A 19,441-nucleotide genomic window follows, 5' to 3' on the forward strand; every position below is an offset into this window, starting at 1 on the left:
CAAACATGTGGGAGAAGGGGCTCTGGTCAGATGAGACCAAAATGCAAAACGCTATGGGCCTGATTCACTAAAGTGCGATAAAAATTATCGCACGCTTTTTTGCGTTAAAAAGCGCAAAATAATTTGCGCGCGATTCACCATAGTACTATCGCGTGCGAAAAATCGCCATTTTCGCATGGGTTATTTCTCACGCTAGTTTTAGCGCATGCGTTAATTTCCGCACTGAAAAGAATACGATCGCATGATTCACTATATCTTTTGCGCGCTAAATATCGCATTCGGCTATGCGAAAATTAACCCCTACTACAGGCAGGCGAAAAATTATAGAAAAGTACAGTAAATGAGTTTTTGGCAATAAAATATGGACTTACAGTGTTATTTATTCAGTCTGTGTCTTTTTACTCAATTTTACTAAAGTCTTGGCATGTATGGAATTTCGCTACTAATATACAGTACTACAGCGGTGAATATGTTGTCGCCAAAATATACTGTACTGTAGCGGCGAATATTTTTTTTGCGCAAAATACATTACTATGTATATTTTGGTGATTTTTTTTTTCCGCGATTTTGTAATCTCGTGAATTGCGGACATTTTGTGGCGATTTTGTAATCTCGTGACATGTGCGACTTGGGGCCATTTTGTGTCATTGAGCCAAACTGAGAGGAGATACCTGGGGTTTCCGACTTGCTACCAGGGGGAGGCGCTATATTATCAGCGTGCTCCTGCGTGCAGGATATGACCACCCACCGCCGGGGGACTTAGGGGTCCACGAGAGGAAGAGGGCAATCCTGGCTGAGCTAAGACAAGGTTTGCTCGCCAGGTTTGCCCTTGATGTGGGCCCCCGCCAGCTCCGGCGGCTGTGGTCCGACCTGAAGCGCAGGAGCCCAGAACTGGTCGCTGAAATTAGAGAAGGTAATTATTGTACTTTATTATGCTGTTACAGTATACGTTCAGTAAAAGATTTAGCAAGTAATTTGAACTAAAGGTACAAATGTTAGAAATGTCAGGGATGACGAAAGTAACATAGTAACATAGTAAGTTGGGTTGAAAAAAGACATACGTCCATCACGTTCAACCATAATGCCAGTGAGGAACTGAAACGTTGGTCACAATAAACCTCTGAATATTATTTCACATCTTTGTGACTCCTTGTGACAATCCTGTGTGTGCCGGCACCCCATGCCTGTCTAGATTTTGTTTTGCCCCAGGCACCCGGGTGTTATTGTTCCTTATGGTGTGCAGCTTCCCATACATATACATATGCATAAATAAGTTTAAAGCAGGGGGGAAGCAGCAGGGAGCGGCCCATAGTGTGAGTCATTTGGGGAAGGGCCACGAATGTTTTAGGGGGCCCCGGCTAACAATGTATGTGTGTCCTTTGTATTGATGTGAGGGTTCACAGGGGGAGGGGCCATTGGGGGCGTGGGAGGAGGGAGGCCCAAAAAATTTTGTTGTGAGGGCCCCGTTATTTATGATGGTGTATGAATGTGTGTATATATATATATATATATATAATATATAACACAAAATAACATCTTGCAATACTATTTCACAGAACTTCAGCTGGCGCCTCCTCCCCAGGCCCAACCCCAGGCCCTCCAGCCTCTACCGGCCCCAGCGGCCCGACCTGCGGCCCCCGAGGCCAATCCACCGGCCCCCGAGGCCCAACAATTGGCCCCAGGACCCAGCCAGGCCCCACAGGCCCCAGGACCCAGCCAGGCCTTAGACTCTGATGAGGGTGAGGAGGCCGCCGAGGCCGAGGAGGCCCCGGACACCCCCCCCCTTTACTCCTCCCCCAGTTTTAGCCCACTTTCCCCGGCCCTTGGGTTCCCCCCCCAGCCCCCCGGATGCCAGCCACCAGGTTCTCCTGCCGAGGAAGGCCCACAACATTGGTCCGTGCAGGAGAACCTGGACAATGTGAGGGCTGAGCTGGCCCAGCTCCGGGGGGAAGTTGCTGAACTGAGGAGGGACATTAGAGAACTCAAGGGCAGCAAGCCCTAAGTCCCCCCCCCCCCTTTTTTTTATTTTAAATAAAAGTTTTTAGTTTTATACATTTGAACTGAGTAATGTCTCATTATTTTTCCTTCCTTGATATGGTATTCTATACTTCCATGTAGTTTCCCCTACACCCTTACATTTATCAGTAACACATCAATATGCTATATGGGTTACATGTTTGCAAATATTCTGCCAACAATTTTGCCTTTAGCCCATTTTGCTGAATAGTAAAACTTGCGCTAATTAGTACGGAGCGTATTTTCTGGCGAGTGGGATAACTGCCAATCCAATGTTTTGGCGCCAGAATAATCGCAATATTATATTTGTCCCCATTTAATAAAGTGCCCATAACATATTTGCCATTTATTCTGTGTCTAAAATCTCCCACTTAATTTAAGCCACTTTAGCAAACGGACCCCTAAGTATTTGGCTAAATATTCTTCAATGCCCCCCCCCCCCCATTTTATTATCTCTAGCACTTCTTTTTTTTCTTACTTATATTTTTATTGTTTTTTGGGTTTTTTTTTGGCAAATAAACTTTTATACAGCACCTCTCTAGCACTCTGTGCTCTCCCAGGGAAAAATGTCGCAATTTTAATGCTGCCGATTGTCGCGTATTTCATGCGATAGGTTTGTCGCAACAATTAGCGCATGCGATAAATAGCGGAAAATACCGCGCACGCTATTTATCGCATTGAAATACCGCGCGTAAAAAAGTGTGAGTATGCTTATAGTGAATCATGCGAAAAATCGCTAAAATTAAGCCGCGGTAAAAATTTTAGCGCACAATAAAAAAAGCGCACGTTTTATCGCCCTTTAGTGAATCAGGCCCTATGTGTGGCGGAAAACTAACCCTGCACATCACTCTGAACCCACCATCCCCACTGTCACATATGGGGGGGCAGCATCATGCTCTGGGGGGGCTTCTCTTCAGCAGGGACAGGGAAGCTGCTCAGAGTTGATGGGAAGATGGATGGAGCCAAATACAGGGCAATCTTGGAAGAAAACCTCTTGGAGTCTGCAAAAGGCTTGAGACTGGGGCGGAGGTTCACCTTCCAGCAGGACAACGACCCTAAACATAAAGCCAGGGCAACAATGGGTTAAACATATCCATGTGTTAGAATGGCCCAATCACAGCCCAGATCTAAATCCAATGGAGAATCTGTGGCAAGATCTGAAAACTGCTGTTCCCAAAGGCTGTCCATCTAATCTGACTGAGCTGGAGCTGTTTTGCAAAGAAGAATGGGCAAGGATTTCAGTCTGTAGATGGGCAAAGCTGGTAGAGACATACCCTAAAGCCTGGCAGCTGGAATTGCAGCAAAAGGGGGTTCTACAAAGTATTGACTCAGGGGGCTGAATACTTACGCACACCCCACTTTGCACTTATTTATTTGTAAAAAATGTTTGGAATCATGTATGATTTTCCTTCCACTTCTCACGTGTACCCCACTTTGTATTGGTCTCTCCCGTGTACCCCACTTTGTATTGGGCTTTCACGTGGAATTCCAATAAAATTGATTCATGTTTGTGGCTGTAATGTGACAAAATGTGGAAAAGTTCAAGGGGGCCGAATACTTTTGCAAGCCACTGTATATATATATATATATATATATATATATATATAAGAAGAAAAAGAAGCCGCTCTCTCAGGACTTAGGTGCAAAAATAAAAAGTAATTTATTGAGTAGACGAACTGACGTTTCGGCTGAACACCTCAGCCTTTCTCAAAGTCACAGCTATAGGATCAATCAAGTCAGTGATTTATTTCAGCATACCCTCTGCGCGTTTCGATCACCACAGGATCGTCATCAGGATGATAGACAGGAAGTGAAGTGTCAGGTTAAAAACCAGCAGTATCCAATCAGTGTTTATACAACATTAACCCATTCAATAACATGTGCAAAGTGTATTCAAATATCAGGCACTTAAACATCCCCATATGATCAAAAATAGAATAATTATCAAACATCTAGACTCATAATAATACATAAACTAGGACATATCCCATATATATCAATGTAGTAAGCCACATGGCAAAGCAAAATATAATTTTAAAACACATATAAGTCAATCTATAAAGACACATGACAAAAGTCACATGTCATGTCTAAGAATTAGGATTATAAATATCACCAAAATAAGTTACCCACCCAAAATTATAATGTGATAATGTGATTATCACATTATAATTTTGGGTGGGTAACTTATTTTCCCTATTAGTATGTAATAGTTAATGTTTATGGGTATTGAAGTTAATGGTGATATTTATAATCCTAATTTTTAGACATGACGTGACTTTTGTCATGTGTCTTTATAGATTGACTTATATGTGTTTTAAAATTATATTTGGCTTTGCCATGTGGCTTACTACATTGATATATATGGGATATGTCCTAGTTTATGTATTATTATGAGTCTAGATGTTTGATAATTATTCTATTTTTGATCATATGGGGATGTTTAAGTGCCTGATATTTGAATACACTTTGCACATGTTATTGAATGGGTTAATGTTGTATAAACACTGATTGGATACTGCTGGTTTTTAACCTGACACTTCACTTCCTGTCTATCATCCTGATGACGATCCTGTGGTGATCGAAACGCGCAGAGGGTATGCTGAAATAAATCACTGACTTGATTGATCCTATAGCTGTGAGTGCTTTCTACTGTTGAGTTTTTTTTAGAGAGACGCAGGGGAGGCAGAGGATGCGGGGAGGGGGGCCCTGTGGGAAGCAGGGGGAGCGGGAGGAAGCAGGAGGATGCAGGGGGGGAGCGAGAGGAAGCAGTAAGGAAGCAGCAGGGAGTGGCCTATGGTATGAGTAATTTGGGGAAGGGCCACAAATGTTTTAGGGGGCCCTGGCTAACAATGTCTGTGTGTCTTTTGTATTGATGGGAGGGGCCAGTGGGGGCGTGGGAGGAGGGGGGCCCCAAAAATGTTGTTGTGAGGGGCCCCGTTATTTATGATGGTGGCCCTCTGTGTATGAATGTGTATATATATATATATGTATAATATATTAAAACAACATCTTGCAATATTATCTCACAGAACTTGAAGAGGATGATGTAGCGGCTCAAGACTCTCCCGAGACCCCAGATGCTCCCGAGGCCCCAGATGCTCCCGAGGCCCCAGACTGGGGTGAGTGGATGGCGGATCCTCCTGAGGATGCTGATGAGGGACCCTCACATCGGACCAAAGATGTGGGGACCCAGACGACACCTGGGTGGACTGACCCCACACTTTGGTCCATGCAGGAGGAGATTGCCACCATAAAGTCCCACTTGGGCAAAATGCAGCAGGACATTGCGGAGATTAAGGCCAGAAAGGCCTAACGTGTATATAGTTTTCACATTCAAAAGTTATTATCCGATTCTTTTATGCCAGAAATAAAGGTTTATTTTTGTATTTTTGAACTGTGTTATGTATAATTACTTTGCGTTCATTGATGGTATCCGATACTCATGTAGTTACGTTTATCAGTAACAGCATCACTATGCCTTATTATCAGTACATCAGTACGACATACAGTGGGGTTAAATGTTTGCAAATATTCTGCCAACAATGTTGCCTTTAGCCCATTTTGCTGAATAGTAAAACTTGCGCTAATTAGTACGTAGCGTATTTTCTGGCGAGTGGGATAACTGCCAATCAGATATTTTTGCGCCAGAATAATCCCAATATTATATTTGTCCCCATTTACTAAACTGCCCATAACATATTTGCCATTTATTCTGTCTATAAATTGTGCAACTAAATTTAAGCCACTTTAGTAAACGGACCCCTAAGTATTTTAGCACATATTTCTTAAATGCCCCCCCCCCCCCTATTTACTGGCCTAATTTGATGTTCTACCCCACAGCTTTGAGGCCATAAGTTGCACATAATAATAGGCGGCCATACATACATACATACATACATACATACATACATACATACAAGTAAAGTAAGTAGGAAAGACAAAAGGAAAAGCCGATTGAGTAGAAAAGCAGATGAGCGAGTGTTAAATAGAAAAATGAAAGTAAGGTATTTACCTGTATCTGGAGGCCTCTGACAGCTTTTTCTTCAGGACCCTTTATGTCCTGGTAGTGCTTCTTGCAGTGTCGGACATACAGAGACAGACCCCCACGCTATTAACGCGCTCCGGAATGTCCCTCCAGGCCTTGGTTTTCACAGCAGTGGGGGTCTTACCGGCATATTTTCCGATGACCTTATGGAACAGCGGCACAAGCCCCTCCACCAGCACCTCGTTCTCAAACTCCGAGAATTCCGGAACCTGCCCTCCTGCTGTCTCTTTCTTTTGCCAGATGACGGGGGGGGGGGGGGGGGAAGCTCCTCACTCTCTCCGCCGGCTTCCTCCGGCTGGTAATCCCTGTCTGTGCCCTCAGCCTCACACACATCAGGGCTCCCCAGGTAAACAGGCCGGAGCTGGGCGACACGGACGCTGGAACACTGATCCCCAACCAGTGGCTCCGGGGCACCATGTTGCTCCCTAACCCCTTGGGTGTTGCTCTAAGTGCCCCCAAAGCAGATACTTGTTTTTGAATTCCTGTCTTTTGGGCAAGTTTTGGTTGAATAAAAACCAGTTGTACTGCCAAACAGAGCCTTCTGCAGGCTGCTAGTCCACATAGGGGTGGCCAAATCGCCAATCAGAAGCCCCTATTTGTAATCCCAGGAACGTTTTGTGTTGCTCTCCAACACTTTTTTTACATTTGAATGTGGCTCATAGTTAAAAAAGGTTGGGGATCCCTGACTTGGAAGGTGCTCCCTCTTTTTGCCCACCTTTTTCCCTCCCACACTGGTCTCCATCATTTTTTTCTCTATCTCTCTCTCACACAATTTTGCACTTCCACCTCCACCAAATGCACAAAATGGCGCTAGTTTTATGTGCTACCGCGTGCGTCAATTCGCATTTTAATTAGCACTCACGTTACCGCGCGTTGCGTCTAATACCGCACGAAAATGGTCTTCGTGACTAAAATAACGCAAGCAGCATTGTGCGGAAATTGATGCAAGTATGCTTTTGGTGAATCGTGCGTTAAGTTGCGAAAAATTTGACGCGCTAAAAGTTTTACCGCATGCTATAAATATCACTCGTTTTAACGCACTTTAGTGAATCAGCCCTCATGTATCATTGCCTACGTGATGAGGGAATTTTCAACAAGCTCTGTGTCAGAGACTGACTCGGAGTCCGGCACAAGAGATGGCGATTGCTTAACAAGCTCTGATGGATCAGGTTTTATCTGCTATAAGTGTGGGGAAACCTTCACTGTGAATAGCCATCTTCTCGCCCACCTCTGTGGGACACACGGGGGAATCAACACTGGAGAGAAACTATAGAGAACAGAATTGCACAAGAGAATTTATGCAGGAGCGAACCCCTTCACATGCACAGAATGTGGGAAAACTTTTGGTAGGCAAACCCATCTTTGTGTGCACCAGAAAATTCACACAGGGGAGAAACTTTTTACCTGCACACTTTGTGAAGAAAGATTTACTGAAAAGCATGCCCTTCGTGTACATGAAAGAAATCACACTGGTGAGAAACCATTCATCTGTACAGAATGTGGGAAAGGTTTTACCAGTAAGGGGCAACTTCGCATCCACCAGAATATTCACACAGGGGAGCATCTTTTCACCTGTACACAATGTGGCAAAGGTTTTAATGAAAAGCGCACCCTTCGTGTACATGAAAGAATTCACACAGGGGAGAAACCATTCACCTGTACAGAATGTGGGAAATGTTTTTCTGAAAAGAGAACCCTTAAACGCCACCAATCTGTTCACACTGGGGAGAAACCATTCACCGGTACAGAATGTGGGAAATGTTTTACTACAAAGAGCCACCTTCACATACATTTGAGAAATCACACTGGGGTGAAACCATTCACCTGTTCAGATTCTGGGAAAAGCTTTTTTCAGAAGCACACCCTTCGATCACATGAAAGAATTCACACCAATAAGAAACTATTCACCTGTACAGAATGCGGAAAAAAATTCACTCTAAAGCGTTCCCTTCACATACATGAAAGGAAGCACACAGGGGAGAAACCATTCACATGTAAAGAATGTGGGGAAAGTTTCACTGTAAAGTACACCCTTCTCATACATGAAAGAATTCACACGGGGGAGAAACCATTCACCTGTACAGAATGTGGTAAAAGTTTTAATGGAAAGAGCAGTCTTCGCACACACGAAAGAACTCACACTGGTGACAAACCATTCACTTGCACAGAATGTGGGAAGAGTTTTTCTGCACATTCCACATTTTCCACACATAAACGAATGCATGCTGGAATTAAATCATTCGCCTGTGCAGAATGTGGGAAACGTTTTTCTGAAAAGAGCAGCCTTAATCGCCACCAAAAAATTCACACCGGAGAAAAACCATTCGCCTGTATAGAGTGTGGGAAATGTTTCACTAGAAAGAGAGGACTTCGAATCCACCAGAAAACTCACACAGGGGAGAAACCATTCACCTGTACAGAATGTGGGTAAGGCTTTACTGAAAAGCACGACCTTCATCTACATGAAAGAATTCACTCTGGGGAGAAACCATTTACTTGTACAGAATAAGGGGGGAAAATTAGGATTGGAAAAGATGCTTGGGAGAAAGCAAAGGAGAAAATGTAATTGATATGTTCAGCCAATCAGGCAATTTGTAATATAACCCCCTATTTGTATTGATATAAAGTGCAGGGAAACCATGAGGAAGAGGAGGAGACGCTCAGAGGGAGGAGTCACTGTGCAATTGCGAATACACAGCAGGGGCTTCTGGGTACAGGCAGAGAAGCACAAACATTATACTGGGATTCACACAGTTACTACTGGGGCAAAATGGGAATTGCTGGGGGCAAATGAGCCAGAGATGTGACCCAAATGGCAGCGGTTCCTGATATCCCTAATGGGCTGAGGAGAAGGAATATGGCAGGGGAGTATTGCTACACACAGGCATGTGCTTTGCTAAAGGGCCCCGGGCCCCCCCATGTTCTTTTTTTCCCATTTTATTATAAATCCAACGTATTTGGCACAATCTTAAACCAGTGGCCATTACATAGAAACAGATTCCAGTTACCCAGCTGGGATATATCCGGCCTGTGAGGGGATTAGAGGAGCAGAACTTCCAGCTGAAGCAGTGTAGGGGGTTGGGGAACGCTGTAGGATTTAATATAATATTAATAACAATATTATCCCCCCCCCCTTACTAGGGTCCCGGCTCTTCTGAGAGGCAGACAAATAACCCGCACCAATAAGTGTATATAAAGGGAATATACTGAATAACAAATCCAGCGATTGTTACACAGAAATGATTATTTAAGCTAAAACAATATTTTCACTATTTACAGTTACAAATTCATTATACAGTCTGCATTGTTACCCCCGGTGTAAAAGAATAAGGATTAGCTTGTCTTCCCATCCCGTCCCTCTGCCCCCGGTAACTTTACTTGCTCTTCTGCCCCCATTACTGCCCAGGATTAGACATAGGAACCTATCAGGCAGGCTCTCCGGATCTCCAGATATTGTAACAAAGCAGCTTATTTTAAACTAAAAGCCTGTTTAGTCGGTTATATCCGTATATATATATAATCATGGGCTAATCACATTCAGAAAACACACATTATTTAAAGCAAAACCGGCCAATCACAGTGTGTATGTAATTACTAATAACTTTTCAGAGTGGTATCCACCCTTAGGCAAGCTGAGGGTTTCAATTCTGAATATGACGTATCTTGTTATGTTTAAATCATTTTTAAATAACCTTTAATGTGGAGGGTGTTTTGTAATCCAACGTGAGGCTCCTGCTCATTAGGTGCCGGGAGAATGAGCAGCTTCTGTTTCTATGGAAAGATTTGCCCATAACCCCTATAAAGCCTGTATGAAGTATTTCTGATCTAACACAAGGCACTTCCTTACTCCCAGCTTTACACGGCCCTGTCTCTCCCTTACTCCCAGCTTTACACGGCCCTGTCTCTCCCTTACTCCCAGCTTTACACGGCCCTGTCTCTCCCTTACTCCCAGCTTTACACGGCCCTGTCTCTCCCTTACTCCCAGCTTTACACGGCCCTGTCTCTCCCTTACTCCCAGCTTTACACGGCCCTGTCTCTCCCTTACTCCCAGCTTTACACTGCCCTGTCTCTCCCTTACTCCCAGCTTTACACGGCCCTGTCTCTCCCTTACTCCCAGCTTTACACGGCCCTGTCTCTCCCTTACTCCCAGCTTTACACGGCCCTGTCTCTCCCTTACTCCCAGCTTTACACGGCCCTGTCTCTCCCTTACTCCCAGCTTTACACGGCCCTGTCTCTCCCTTACTCCCAGCTTTACACTGCCCTGTCTCTCCCTTACTCCCAGCTTTACACGGCCCTGTCTCTCCCTTACTCCCAGCTTTACACGGCCCTGTCTCTCCCTTACTCCCAGCTTTACACGGCCCTGTCTCTCCCTTACTCCCAGCTTTACACGGCCCTGTCTCTCCCTTACTCCCAGCTTTACACGGCCCTGTCTCTCCCTTACTCCCAGCTTTACACGTTCCTGTCTCTCCCTTACTCCCAGCTTTACGCGGCCCTGTCTCTCCCTTACTCCCAGCTTTACGCGGCCCTGTCTCTCCCTTACTCCCAGCTTTACGCGGCCCTGTCTCTCCCTTACTCCCAGCTTTACGCGGCCCTGTCTCTCCCTTACTCCCAGCTTTACGCGGCCCTGTCTCTCCCTTACTCCCAGCTTTACGCGGCCCTGTCTCTCCCTTACTCCCAGCTTTACGCGGCCCTGTCTCTCCCTTACTCCCAGCTTTACGCGGCCCTGTCTCTCCCTTACTCCCAGCTTTACACGGCCCTGTCTCTCCCTTACTCCCAGCTTTACACGGCCCTGTCTCTCCCTTACTCCCAGCTTTACGCGGCCCTGTCTCTCCCTTACTCCCAGCTTTACGCGGCCCTGTCTCTCCCTTACTCCCAGCTTTACACGGCCCTGTCTCTCCCTTACTCCCAGCTTTACACGGCCCTGTCTCTCCCTTACTGGCAGGTTTCCCAGAGGCAGAAGTAATTCTTCACATAAAGATCAAGAAAGAAGAACCGGACCCTGAGGACCATCAGACCCCAATGGAAAGCTCAGCAGCGCCACTTACTGATGGGGGTAAGTAGCCAGGGAGTGAGTAACATCAGCACTGATACCAATTATACCCCTGCTGGTGCCAGGGGGGCAGGTATCAGTGTGAGTTCCCCCATAGGTACCACAGCAATCTATGGCAGAGCTGCCCATCGGCTTTGTAGACTTTACCTGCGTAGATGGAAGTCACGGCTCAAATGTTCCCTCACTAGATCTATTTGTGACATATGGGTCAGTCTCCCAGTAAGTGAAAAAAGCCAAAGACCAACTGAAACTGAGTAACAACACACACTGGGATCTGAGCTTTTCCCTAGAAATAAGAGAGACAAGAAGTGATCCCTAGTGAGGATCCCAGCGGCACTATTGTGCCCATAGCAGGCAGCGCCAAGCGTTTATGATGATGTTTCAGTGCTGCCAGATAGTTCCCCATTGGGCACCAGTGTAAGGTAGGTACCGGGGGGGGGGAGCCATGTTCTAGGCGCAGTGCATTCCTATACTGTGAGCCTCACATGCTATAAGGTGGGTCTCATCCCAATAAGTGCAGGTTCTGTGTGTGGGGTCTGACTGTGCCTCTCCCACCTTCTCTGTATAGAAGGGGTTTTTTTCAAAACTACATGATTTGTACCTTATTGTTTGATATAACAGTTCCTTACAGATAATATCTATTCCCCCTCAGCTCTCTCCTGTTTGTTGTTATTAGGGAGGTACATGAAGGCGGAACCCAATTTAGACTCTGCTGAACTGCCCAAACCAGAGACTGACTCGGAGTCCGGCACAAGAGATGGCGATTGCTTAACAAGCTCTGATGGATCAGGTTTTATCTGCTATAAGTGTGGGGAAACCTTCTCTGGGAATAGCCATCTTCTCGCCCACCTCTGTGGGACAAAGGAGAGAATTCCCCCTGGAGGGAGAACATTCACCTGTACAGAATGTGGGATCGTTTTTGGTGAAAAGTACCGGCTTCAGAGGCACCAGAAAATTCATACAAAAACGAAACCCTTCACCTGCACAGAATGTGGGGAAAGTTTTTATGAAAAATACCTGCTTCGCAGGCACCAGAAAATTCATACACAGGAGAAACCCTTTACCTGCACGGAATGTGGGGAAGGATTTACTAAACAGGGGAAACTCGAAACTCACGAAAGAATTCGCCATAGAAAAAAAGTCACCTGTACAGAATGTGGGAAAACTTTTTCTGAAAAGTACTCCCTTCGCGTACATGAAAGAATCCACACAGGGGAGAAACTATTCACCTGTACAGAGTGTGGGAAAAGCTTTACTAGAGAGCGCAACCTTCGCTTCCATGAAAGAATTCACACCGGGGAGAAACCATTCACCTGTGGAGAATGTGGGAAATGTTTCAGTTTAAAAAGCTCCTTTCAGACACATGAGAGAATTCACACTGGGGAGAAACCATACTCCTGTAGAGAATGTGGGAGAAGTTTTAATGAAAAGCGCACCCTTTATATACATGAAAGAGTGCACACAGGGGAGAAACCATTCACCTGTAAAGAATGTGGGAAACGTTTTACTACAAAGTATAATCTTCAAATACATGAAAAAAACCACACCGGGGAGAATCTATTCACCTGCACAGAATGTGGGAAAGGTTTCACTGTAAAGGCCACTCTTAAAAATCATATAAGAACTCACACAGGGGAGAAACCATATACCTGTACAGAATGTGGGAAGAGTTTCAGCGTAAATTCCAGTCTTCGCGTACATGAAAGAACTCACACAGGGGAGAAACCATTCACCTGTACAGAGTGTGGGAAAAGCTTCTGTTTAAAGCGCACTCTTAAAAGTCATATAAGGACTCACATCGGGGAGAAATTCTCCTGTACAGAATGTGGGAAAAGTTTCTCTCAAAAATACCAACTCAAGAAGCATAAAATGAGTCACAAATAGAAGCCTTTCAATGTAGGGACTGTGCTTGGAAAAGCTTCACATGTACCAGACAGTTCATACAGGGGATCTCTGTAATAATAAAACAGTACCTGTACTTGATCCCAACTAAGATATAATTACCCCTTATTGGGGCAGAACAGCCCTATTGGGTTTATTTCATGGTTAAATGATTCCCTTTTCTCTGTAATAATAAAACAGTACCTGTACTTGATCCCAACTAAGATATAATTACCCCTTATTGGGGCAGAACAGCCCTATTGGGTTTATTTAATGGTTAAATGATTCCCTTTTCTCTGTAATAATAAAACAGTACCTGTACTTGATCCCAACTAAGATATAATTACCCCTTATTGGGGCAGAACAGCCCTATTGGGTTTATTTAATGGTTAAATGATTCCCTTTTCTCTGTAATAATAAAACAGTACCTGTACTTGATCCCAACTAAGATATAATTACCCCTTATTGGGGCAGAACAGCCCTATTGGGTTTATTTAATGGTTAAATGATTCCCTTTTCTCTGTAATAATAAAACAGTACCTGTACTTGATCCCAACTAAGATATAATTACCCCTTATTGGGGCAGAACAGCCCTATTGGGTTTATTTAATGGTTAAATGATTCCCTTTTCTCTGTAATAATAAAACAGTACCTGTACTTGATCCCAACTAAGATATAATTACCCCTTATTGGGGCAGAACAGCCCTATTGGGTTTATTTAATGGTTAAATGATTCCCTTTTCTCTGTAATAATAAAACAGTACCTGTACTTGATCCCAACTAAGATATAATTACCCCTTATTGGGGGCAGAACAGCCCTATTGGGTTTATTTAATGGTTAAATGATTCCCTTTTCTCTGTAATAATAAAACAGTACCTGTACTTGATCCCAACTAAGATATAATTACCCCTTATTGGGGGCAGAACAGCCCTATTGGGTTTATTTAATGGTTAAATGATTCCCTTTTCTCTGTAATAATAAAACAGTACCTGTACTTGATCCCAACTAAGATATAATTACCCCTTATTGGGGGCAGAACAGCCCTATTGGGTTTATTTAATGGTTAAATGATTCCCTTTTCTCTGTAATAATAAAACAGTACCTGTACTTGATCCCAACTAAGTTGTAATGAATCCTTATTGGGGGAAAAGCCTGTGTTACAGGTCTGTGTTTGTTGTGTAAGTGTTGGGCAATAACGGAATCCAGTGTTTTTTATTATATCTAAATACAAACAAATGAAGCTAAAGGGCATGTGGGGCCCAAGTGTCGGAAGGAGGTGAGTTTGTTGCCGAGAGCAGGGATATTATAAAATGCTATTTTAATCCCATTTAGACAACTAAGAAACAGCGGAAGAGCCCACAACACACAGTTGATGAGCCGCACATCACTACTGGCCGGCTACAGACATGGGAGGGAGATAAACAATTAGAGTGACAGGCGGGGGTCTAATTGAAACAGCCAACAAACAAAAAGTTTGACCAAACACTAAAGAGCTGATGTGTCCATTAGGACACGCCCACCCCTCATGTGAAACCCAGACAGGGACCTGAGAGGATCTATAGGGAGCTCCAATAAAGGGGCCATTGTTACAGATAGGGTTAATGTTTAGCCCAAAGGGAAACCAGCACCGGATATTATTCATAATTGCCTACAGGGTTAGGGGTTTCCCTTTATCCAATATGTCTGCTTAAAGGCTAGTGGCCTCTCCAAACCTGGCTAAGAAAAAAAAAAAAGAAGAGAAAAAAACCCAACATAGTTTTTCCCCCCGAGCCAATCACATAGCGGCAGGACTGGGAATTACACCTCCAGGGGGCAAAAAGCTGAAAAGCTCTAGTTCCCTTCATTTCCATTAACCCCCCACCTGCTGATATGGACAAAAGCCCTTGTGTATATGCGCCAGGGGCATTGCCCGGGTACTTAGCGCCTTTGTTAATAGAATAGACTGGGGGAAGTGAGATGCGCAGAAACATATGGGGGGGGGGGAGGGGGCCCCAAAACGCAAGGTTACTGGGAGGGAAAATACAAGGGGCCTAGAAAGTGATAGAAGGGAAGGTCGGTTGAATGAGAAGAAACACAAAAGAAAGCGGTAGAATAACTGGATCGGGGATCAGGCGGAACCAGAGTAGAAGTAGAGCGAGGGGATATGAGAGAAGCAGTTGGATGGAGACTGGTCAGAAAGCAAAGGAAAGGCAGCGGGATACTGTATATGTGTGTGTGTGTGTATATATGTGTGTGTGGCCTCTGTGTGTGAGTGGGGCCTCTGTGTGTGAGTGGGGCCTCTGTGTGTGTGTGTGTATATATGTGTGTGTGTGTGTGTATATATGTGTGTGTGGCCTCTGTGTGTGTGTGTGGCCTCTGTGTGTGTGTGTGGCCTCTGTGTGTGTATATATGTGTGTGTGGCCTCTGTGTGAGTGGGGCCTCTGTGTGTGTGTGAGTGGGGCCTCTGTGTGTGTGTGTGTGTGGCCTCTGTGTGTGTGTGAGTGGGGCCTCTGTGTGTGTGTGTGGGGGGCCTCTGTGTGTGTGTGTGGGGCCTCTGTGTGTGTGTGTGGCCTCTGTGTGTGTGTGTGTATATGTGTGTGTGTGTGTGGCCTCTGTGTGTGTGTGTGTGTGTGTGTGTGGCCTCTGTGTGTGTGTGTGTGTGTGTGTGTGTGGCCTCTGTGTGTGTGTGTATATATGTGTGTGTGGCCTCTGTGTGTGTGTGTGTGTGTGTGTGGCCTCTGTGTGTGTGTGTGTGGGGCCTCTGTGTGTGTGTCAGTGGGAGTGTGTGTGTCAGTGGGAGTGTGGGGGGGGGCCTCGGTGTGTGTGTGTGTCAGTGGGAGTGTGGGGGGGGCCTCGGTGTGTGTGTGTGTCAGTGGGAGTGTGGGGGGGCCTCGGTGTGTGTGTCAGTGGGAGTGTGTGTGTCAGTGGGAGTGTGGGGGGGGCCTTGGTGTGTGTGTGTGTCAGTGGGAGTGTGGGGGGGCCTCGGTGTGTGTGTGTGTCAGTGGGAGTGTGGGGGGGGCCTCGGTGTGTGTGTGTGTGTCAGTGGGAGTGTGGGGGGGGCCTCGGTGTGTGTGTGTGTCAGTGGGAGTGTGGGGGGGCCTCGGTGTGTGTGTGTGTCAGTGGGAGTGTGGGGGGGGCCTCGGTGTGTGTGTGTGTCAGTGGGAGTGTGGGGGGGCCTCGGTGTGTGTGTGTGTCAGTGGGAGTGTGGGGGGGGGCCTCGGTGTGTGTGTCAGTGGGAGTGTGGGGGGGGCCTCGGTGTGTGTGTGTGTCAGTGGGAGTGTGGGGGGGGCCTCGGTGTGTGTGTGTGTCAGTGGGAGTGTGGGGGGGGCCTCGGTGTGTGTGTGTGTCAGTGGGAGTGTGTGTGTGGGGCCTCTGTGTGCCACCCTATGCACCGGCCTAACTGCCCCCCACTAAGCAGAAGTGACACAGAGCTGTCAACTCCCACAATTTTCCCACCAGCAATGTTGCCCCCCTTCCTGACGGAATCCCCCCAGGTTTACAGACTTCCCCCTGCAAGCGTTTGGTCAGAGTTGTGAGCACTAAGATTAAACCATACATGTCACACACAAGGCCCCCCCCCTGGGTGAGTGAGACCCTCCAGCCTGATCCGTTTCCCTCACACAGTAACTCAGACTGAGGGGAATATATATCCTGCTGTGTAACAAGGGCAGTGAAGCATTACCGGTAATGTTACCCAGGGCAACCAATCAGCAATCAGATTTAAACAGTAGCTAAGCATCTATTGGCTGCTATGGGCAACATCACCTGTTACTCCCCTTTTTACACATTGGGATAAATATTCCCCTTAGTAACTTACTAAGTATATTAATAATAGATTTGGCCCCCGACTCGGCCCCTTATGTCATTGGGTTTGGCTCCCCTGGATTAAGAGAAGCAGTTGGCGCTGGGCTCCCCCCTGTGAGGGCCCTCAGAGAGGCCTGGTGCAACCCTGCCCCCCTCCTGCCCCTCAACCCCCTGCCCCCCAACCCCCTGCCCCCCTCCTGCCCCCCACCTGCCCCTCAACCCCCTGCCCCCCAACCCCCTGCCCCCCTCCTGCCCCCCAACCCCCTGCCCCCCAACCCCCTGCCCCCTCCTGCCCCCCACCTGCCCCTCAACCCCCTGCCCCCAACCCCCCTCCTGCCCCCCCACCTGCCCCTCAACCCCCTGCCCCCCCACCTGCCCCTCAACCCCCTGCCCCCCTCAATGCCCCTCAACCCCCTGCCCCTCCTGCCCCCCCACCTGCCCCTCAACCCCCTGCCCCCTCATGCCCCTCAACCCCCTGCCCCCTCCTGCTCCTCAACCCCCTGCCCCCCTCATGCCCCTCAACCCCCTGCCCCCCTCCTGCTCCTCAACCCCTGCCCCCCTCCTGCCCCCCTCCTGCCCCCCACCTGCCCCTCAACCCCCTGCCCCCCCACCTGCGCTGGCCCCCACACGCCTCCATACAGATTTGTTCCTAAGTATGTAGCACAATAGCGATAAGCATATAAACCTGCGGCAATAACCAGTTTAACCCCAGTCCGACTCAACTCTGGGGCAGATCCCTCTCTCCCCTGCACTGCCAGCTCTCCCGATCCGCGTCTGCCCACCAGCAATATGGCCGCCTCTCTGGGGCAGGGACAACTCTGAGAGGGAAGCCATTGTTTGATTGGTCTGAAACCGAACCAGCTCATTGGCTAAAGGGCGGAGCTGCCTTCCCAGGGGGAGGGGTGAGAGATCTTTGTGCTTCTCTCTAGTTTCAGACCGGATAGAGGGAAAGGCTGAACCCTTCCTGTAACTGCCTTATTCTGTGTCCCTGGGCTGCTGGGTAAGTGATTTTCCCTCTCCCTCCTCCTCCTCCTCCTCCCTGCACTGTCTGTGGGACTGGGGGTTAATCCCGCTGCAGGGGCTGATAGAGAGGGGCGGCTGTGGGACTGGGGGTTAATCCCGCTGCAGGGGCTGATAGAGAGGGGCGGCTGTGGGACTGGGGGTTAATCCTGCTGCAGGGGCCGATAGAGAGGGGGGGGCTGTGGGACTGGGGGTTAATCCCGCTGCAGGGGCTGATAGAGAGGGGCGGCTGTGGGACTGGGGGTTAATCCCGCTGCAGGGGCCGATAGAGAGGGGGGGGCTGTGGGACTGGGGGTTAATCCCGCTGCAGGGGCTGATAGAGAGGGGCGGCTGTGGGACTGGGGGTTAATCCCGCTGCAGGGGCTGATAGAGAGGGGCGGCTGTGGGACTGGGGGTTAATCCCGCTGCAGGGGCTGATAGAGAGGGGCGGCTGTGGGACTGGGGGTTAATCCCGCTGCAGGGGCCGATAGAGAGGGGCGGCTGTGGGACTGGGGGTTAATCCGCTGCAGGGGCTGATAGAGAGGGGCGGCTGTGGGACTGGGGGTTAATCCCGCTGCAGGGGCTGATAGAGAGGGGCGGCTGTGGGACTGGGGGTTAATCCCGCTGCAGGGGCCGATAGAGAGGGGCGGCTGTGGGACTGGGGGTTAATCCCGCTGCAGGGGCTGATAGAGAGGGGCGGCTGTGGGACTGGGGGTTAATCCCGCTGCAGGGGCTGATAGAGAGGGGCGGCTGTGGGACTGGGGGTTAATCCCGCTGCAGGGGCCGATAGAGAGGGGCGGCTGTGGGACTGGGGGTTAATCCCGCTGCAGGGGCTGATAGAGAGGGGCGGCTGTGGGACTGGGGGTTAATCCCGCTGCAGGGGCCGATAGAGAGGGGCGGCTGTGGGACTGGGGGTTAATCCCGCTGCAGGGGCCGATAGAGAGGGGCGGCTGTGGGACTGGGGGTTAATCCCGCTGCAGGGGCCGATAGAGAGGGGCGGCTGTGGGACTGGGGGTTAATCCCGCTGCAGGGGCCGATAGAGAGGGGCGGCTGTGGGACTGGGGGTTAATCCCGCTGCAGGGGCTGATAGAGAGGGGCGGCTGTGGGACTGGGGGTTAATCCCGCTGCAGGGGCTGATAGAGAGGGGCGGCTGTGGGACTGGGGGTTAATCCCGCTGCAGGGGCTGATAGAGAGGGGCGGCTGTGGGACTGGGGGTTAATCCCGCTGCAGGGGCTGATAGAGAGGGGCGGCTGTGCGACTGGGGGTTATCCCCCACCCCCAACCCTCAAGCCTTTCCCTACCCCATCCCTGCACCTCCCTCCCTATTATATTTACGCCAGTGCCCAATGGGGCAGATTCTTGGCCTACAGATACACACCGTGAGAATCTGCCCTGTGTAACTTGCCATCCTAAATATTATTGTAACTAAGGCTGAATGGCTTGTACATCAGTGTCTATACCCATTAAAAGGGATGTAAGGTAAAAAAAAATCATAATCCTTGTGTGTTATTTACACCAAACGAAATATATTTTCAACATAAACCCATTAAAATTCTCTGCCATGTTTTAATTAGAAGCCTCGGTATGTGAATAAAAGCAGGGGCTGCTCTGAATTGAAAATAAACAAAAGCAGGGACTGCCCCATAGCAGACTTGAAAGAAAG

General features: G+C 48.0%; 2 protein-coding genes and 1 pseudogene across 3 annotated transcripts in view; all 3 read left to right on the top strand.

Moving 5' to 3' along the window:
- Positions 1-19,441, top strand: part of LOC101733242 (oocyte zinc finger protein XlCOF6-like) — a 255,372-nt gene that overhangs the window by 152,207 nt on the left and 83,724 nt on the right. The window lies entirely within an intron of this gene.
- The window catches only part of LOC101732837 (oocyte zinc finger protein XlCOF6), a 148,509-nt gene that overhangs the window by 72,932 nt on the left and 56,136 nt on the right, over positions 1-19,441 (top strand). The window contains exon 5 of the mRNA XM_031904331.1: positions 11,007-11,117. Within this exon, the coding sequence (XP_031760191.1) occupies positions 11,007-11,117 (111 nt within the window). The remainder of the gene's footprint in view (positions 1-11,006; positions 11,118-19,441) is intronic.
- Positions 6,557-8,954, top strand: LOC116411619 (annotated as a pseudogene).

Source organism: Xenopus tropicalis, chromosome 6 (genome assembly GCF_000004195.4).
Source record: "Xenopus tropicalis strain Nigerian chromosome 6, UCB_Xtro_10.0, whole genome shotgun sequence".
NCBI lineage: Eukaryota > Metazoa > Chordata > Amphibia > Anura > Pipidae > Xenopus > Xenopus tropicalis.